The sequence below is a fragment of the Hipposideros armiger genome, unplaced genomic scaffold (genome assembly GCF_001890085.2).
Source record: "Hipposideros armiger isolate ML-2016 unplaced genomic scaffold, ASM189008v1 scaffold_729, whole genome shotgun sequence".
NCBI lineage: Eukaryota > Metazoa > Chordata > Mammalia > Chiroptera > Hipposideridae > Hipposideros > Hipposideros armiger.
Genome location: NW_017732079.1, coordinates 935,980 through 941,901, shown reverse-complemented (window position 1 = coordinate 941,901; position 5,922 = coordinate 935,980). Strand labels below are relative to the sequence as shown.

Sequence of the window (5,922 nt, the reverse complement as noted above, 5' to 3'; positions counted from 1 at the left end):
AAAACAACATGTATTTGAAATGATAGAGAAGTAACCTTTGGTATGACTCAAAATTCAGGTAACACTGATTGTGAGATCCTGAGCCTTAAGATCCAAGGATAGAAAGAAACCACAATGATGGTACGATATCTCTAATAAGCAAGTTTCAAAGAAAAGACAATATTTATCCCATCACAAACAAAAGTGTACTTTATTCAAGAAAGGGAAGAAAAGATACATTTGCCCAGGTGGTAAAACCCCTGCCCAGATGACAGACACAGAAGCCATGGCTAGACCCCTCTGCTGCCGTCCGGAAGAGGGCTGATGCTCTGGGATGTTGGCACAGCTGAGGACTGCCCTCTCTCAGCTTCCTCCTGGACAGCAGCAACATAACAGCCTCAGGAAGGAAACCCTTCGCTGTTAGGAATCATCACAGTCACCTTAGAGGCTGAAGGGTAGAGAAGCCTCTTCTGTGTCAATGGTGAGCTTTGAAGAAAAGATGGAGGCGCAGCTATAGAACAAGATGAGCCAATTCTTATTCTTTCCTGATCCTGACGGCGTTGAAGCTGTTACTTGCTCTTGGGTGGGCACTTCTGCTGGCATGGTGGAGGCGGTTGCACAGGAGGGCATTTCTGCTGGCACAGCTGAGGTGGGCATGGCTCAGGGAATTTTGGTGGTGGGCACGGCTCAGGGCACTTGGGTGGTGGGCACGGCTCAGGGCACTTGGGTGGTGGGCACAGCTCAGGGCACTTGGGTGGTGGGCACAGCTCAGGGCACTTTGGAGGTGGACATGGCTCAGGGCACTTTGGAGGTGGGCATGGCTCAGGGCACTTTGGAGGTGGGCACGGCTCAGGGCACTTTGGAGGTGGTTGTACAGGAGGGCATTTCTGCTGGCACAGCTGAGGTGGGCATGGCTCTGGGCACTTTGGAGGTNCACCAAGGTGCCAGAGCCGTGTCACCCCAAGGTGCCAGAGCCGTGTCTCCCGACTGTCACCCCAGCGCCAGTTCAGCAGACCAAGCAGAAGTAATGTGGTCCACAGCCAAGCCCTGGAGGAGCCGACCACTGGATGCTGAACCCCCTCTCCCACTGTTTATTCATCCTACCTATAATTAGCATGCTGTCACCCTGAGTGACAATCCTTCCTCATTTGCACCCTGAAACCATGTGCTGTGAAGCTTTCCTTCCCAAACACGCTGGGCTCTGAGCCTCTGAATTAGGGTCTTGGTACCTTTGAACCTTAGATTTCAGCTCCTCAGGAGTCACCTGATGAGGGACTTAAGGTGGAAACAAGTTGATCAGCTGTGTTTAAATTAATTAAATGCATTTTCAATTCTACCCCTGACTGTGTGTCATGGTCTGACTCAATGTCGTCACTCCTTTCCCTGGGGAGGTAGGACCTGCTGGCAGACAGGTTGGGGAGGAAAGGCTTCATTGCAGAGACGGCAGGTCCTGGTCTGTCCCCACTGAGGTTCCTGACATCGCAACGGGAAGCTGTACAATGCCACCCACTGCCACCCAGTGGCTGCTGCTCGGGCTTCCGGGGCTGGACCAGGGATGCTGTCTTGCCTCTCAGTGAGTCGCGCTGGAGTCTAGTCAGCGCCTGTCCACGCTGACTCGGGCTGACTCGAACCCTGAGGGTCCTGCCTCTAAACCCGGCTCTCGGATTGCTGACTTAGCCAGCCACTTCCAGTTCATTTCAAGGGCTGTTGTTCCTGCATGTGTGAATCTGCCCCTCCTCTCTCATTTCTTTCTGGTACCTGTGACTCAGTTTCTCAAACATACCCGAAGGCCCACAGCCTCCACTTGTATTGTCTCAGGACATCCTCTTCCGTTCACTGAGTGCCCACTCTGCCAGAAAGAGGACTAAGCGACTCCCAGTGCTTGTCTTAGGGGACTTAGTCACCTAGAGGGATGAACTTCACTCCCCATCCCCCCCGCCTATGAACACACATACACACCCACACACGCTGGGCCAGGAGTCTCACAGGGTAACACAAAAGTATGTTTCTATTTTATGCTGGGAGACAAAGTAAATTTTCCTGCAGTAGTATGAAAAAAGACATTTTCCTTAGATCGGAAAATGAAATAATGGAAAAACCATGAGCACTTGGTATAACTCAAGCAATTGCGATACTTAGCAGCATAATGTTTTTACCTGATTGCAGTCTTTAAAATTATATTTGAAATTATAAAATTATATTTGAAAAATGTTTACCCTAAAAGTCTTATAATCCTAAATGCTTGTTTAATCGGTATCCAAGTAAACAGTGCCCCCTAGCGCCAAAATCAACTAATCAAACCAACAAACAGAACCAAATGTGCCCTAACCATGATGTTTATTAGTCAGCATAGGTTAGCTGCTATAACAAAGACCCCCTAGAGTCCTTTACATCTAATTTTGTGAGTGGAGGATGTAGGAAGAGGAAGACCCTAAACTTCAATGTGTTTAGGTATAGTATAATTTGATATGAAGAATTTGTTGCTTTTAAAAGTAATGCTGTATCAGGAGACAAAATTAATATTCAGAAATCAGAAATTGTTTTTATACACCAATAACAAACTATCAGAAAGAGAAATTAAAAAAACAATCCCATTTACAATTGTATCCAGAAAATAAAATAAAATAAAATACTTAGGAATAAATTTAACCAAGGGAGTAAAAGACCTGAACTCAGAAAATTACAAGACAGTGAAGACAGAAATTAAAGAAGATACAAATAAATGGAAGGATATACTGTGCTCATGGATAGGAAGAATTAACACAGTGAAAATGTCCATACTATCCAAAGCAATATATAGATTCAACGCAATCCCTACCAAAGTACCAATGACATTTTTGGCAGAACTAGAATAATCCTAAAATTTATATGGAAACATAAAAGACCCCAAGTAGCCATGGCAACCCTGAGAAAGAACAACAAAGCTGGAGGTATCACGCCACCTGATATCAAATTATCCTACAAGGCTATAGTAATCAAAACAGCATGATATTGGCATAAAAACAAACACATAGATCTATGGAACAGAATAGAGAGCCCAGTAATAAATCCATGCCTTATATGGTCATTTAATCTATGACAAAGGAAGCAAGAATTTACATTGGGGTAAAGACAGTCCATTTAATAAATGGTGCTGGGAAAACTGGACAGATACATGCAAAAGAATGAATCTGGACCACCTCCTTATGCTGTATACAAGAATAAACTCAAAATGGATTAAAGACTTAAATGTAAGGCCCAAAACCATAAAACTCCTAGAAGAAAATATAGAAGATAAACTCTCAGATAGTACCCTTAGTAATATTTTTACTGCTATATCCCCTCGGGCAAGGGAAACAAAAGAAAAAAATGGACAAATGGGACCACATCAAACTAAAAAGCTTTTTCACAGCAAAGGAAACCATCAACAAAACAAAAAGACATCCTACTGAATGGGAGAAGATATTTGCCAGTGATACATCTGGTAAGGGGTTAATATCCAAAATTTATTTTAAAAACTCATACAACTCAACACCAAGAAAACAAACAATTCAATTAAAAAATGGACAGGGCCGGCCAAGTGGCTCAGTTGATTAAGAGCTCGCTTAAGAGTGCAAGCTCTGGAGCCGGCCGAGTGGCACGATGCTTAAGAGCTGGCTTGGGACGCCAGAGGGCCCCTGTTCGGATCCCACATATGAGGGCCAGTGACACTGCCCTCTACAGCTAAGATGCTGAACAACAGCCCAACCTGGAGCTGGGCTGCCATGAGTCACCGGCGACGGCGTAGGCTGCAGCCCCTGCGGCAGTGGGTTGCCATGGGCTACGGTGTGTGGCCAGCAGCCAGCGTGAGCGGCCAGCAGCCGCAGTGAGCGGCCGTTCAGAAGCCAGTGACTGATCTGACTCCCCCGGGAAGAGCGCAATGATGGTGCCAACTTGGGCCAGTGAAGCAACGTCCTCCACAACTAGACTGAAGAACAAAACGACAGCAACTTGTCTGTTCCCCTTCCCCCAATTCCCCAGCGCTGTTCCCCTCCCCCAATTCACCAATAAAACTCTTTTAAAAAAAAAAAAAGAGTGCAAGCTCTGAATAACAGTGGTTCGGAGCCCCGGCCCGAGCTGAGCTGCCAAGAGGTGGCAAGATGGCTCAGCTAAAAATAAAAATTTTTAAAAATGGACAAGAGGACATGAAGAGACATTTCTCCAAAGAGGACATACAGATGGCCAACAGGCACATGAAGAGATACTCAATGTCACTAACCATCAGAGAGATGCAAATAAAAACCACAATGAGCTACCACCTCATTCCTGTCAGAATGCCCATCATCAATAAATCAACAAACAACACATGCTGGCATGAGCATGGAGAAAAGGGAACCCTCACGCACTGTTGGTGGGGTTGCAGATTGGTGCAGCCACTATGGAAAATAGTATGGAGGTTCCTCAGAAAATTAAAAGTAGAACTACCTTATGACCCAGCAATTCCACTTCTGGGTATTTATCCAAAGAAATTCAAAACACTAATTCAAAAAAAGTATATGCATCCCTATACTTACTGCTGCTTATTCACAATAGCCAAGATATGGAAACAACCAAAATGCCCATCAATAGGTGATTGTATAGAGACTGTGGTACATTTATACAATGGAGCATTACTCTGTCGTAAAAAAAAAAAAAGAAAGAAAGAAAGAAAGAAAGAAATCTTACCATTTGCAACAATATGGATGGACCTAGAAGATATTATGCTAACTGAAATAATCAGACTGAGAAAGACAAATACCATGTGATTCACTTAAATGTGGAATCTAAAGAACAGAATAAATGAGCAAACAAAACAGAAATAGACTCACAGATACAGAGAAAAAACTGGTTCCTAGATGGGAGGGGGCTTGGGAAATGCGGAGAAAGGGGAAGGGATTAGAAAGTACAAACTGGTTGTCACAAAATAGTCACAGGGATGTGAAATACAGTATGGGGAATATAATCAATGATGTTGTAAAGGCTATGTAGGGTGTCAGATGACTTATTAGGGGAATCACTCCATAGGTTACATGAACGCCGTACCACTGTGCTGTACACCTGAAACCAATGTAAAATAATATTGAATGTCAACTATAAATAAATACACACACACACACACACGAGTATATAGTCACAGGATGTAAAGTACAGCATAGGGAATATTGTCAATGGTATTGTAATAGCTATGTTGGATGTCAGAACGGTAGTAGACTTGTTGGGGTTATCACTTTGTCTGGTGTGTAAATGTCTAATCATTATGTTGTTTTGTACACCTGAAACTAATAAAAATAAAATAATAAATAAAATAAAAACAATGCTATATTTATCAGTGTGGGGGGGTGTGTGCATGCGTGCCATGGTGGACACCTAGCACAACAAGAAAGAATGTACTTAAAGGACATATCTCTCTTTTTGCAGCTTACTTGACTAGGAGCACTGAGAAAACAAGCTGCAAAGCAAGAGTAACTTTGCAAATCTATATAAATATATAAACCCCAAATATTTTCAAAGGTGAGGTCAGAACACTCAAGAAAGAATTTTAGAAGTGAACAAAAAATTGCTAGGTCCATGGTTCTTGGTGGGTTGTTGGGGTAAGAGGAGCAGGTGGTACCCATGGAGAGAGGTCAGCACTTCGCCTTGTAGGGAGGGACCCTTCCCGCTCTCCCACCCGTGTTTTAAGAATGACTACAAGTTTATGCAGAATAATCCACTATTTCCCCAAAGCTGTCTATAATGCAATACCACATAAAAATACAATGAATTAGGAAAGAGAGAGAACCACAGAATAAGAAAGTGTAATAAAAAATAAAGTTTCAGAACTTTCTTATTTCCTGTGCTAGTTATGTCTGAGCCACTTTCCTGTTGGAGAAACATGGTAGTAGTGGTGATTAGTGGTGGTGGTGGTGATGGTGGTAATGGTGATGGTGATGGTGGTGATGGTGGTGA

General features: G+C 43.6%; 2 protein-coding genes across 2 annotated transcripts in view; one reads left to right on the top strand and one right to left on the bottom strand.

Moving 5' to 3' along the window:
* LOC109373479 (cornifin alpha-like) overlaps positions 1–1,275 on the top strand; it is a 16,514-nt gene extending 15,239 nt beyond the window's left edge. Inside the window, exon 3 of the mRNA XM_019627294.1 lies at positions 921–1,275. Coding sequence (XP_019482839.1) covers positions 921–1,007 — 87 coding nt within the window. The 3' untranslated portion in view covers positions 1,008–1,275. The remainder of the gene's footprint in view (positions 1–920) is intronic.
* The window catches only part of LOC109373480 (small proline-rich protein 2E), a 7,681-nt gene continuing 2,307 nt past the window's right edge, over positions 549–5,922 (bottom strand). The window contains exon 2 of the mRNA XM_019627295.1: positions 549–719. Coding sequence (XP_019482840.1) covers positions 549–719 — 171 coding nt within the window. The remainder of the gene's footprint in view (positions 720–5,922) is intronic.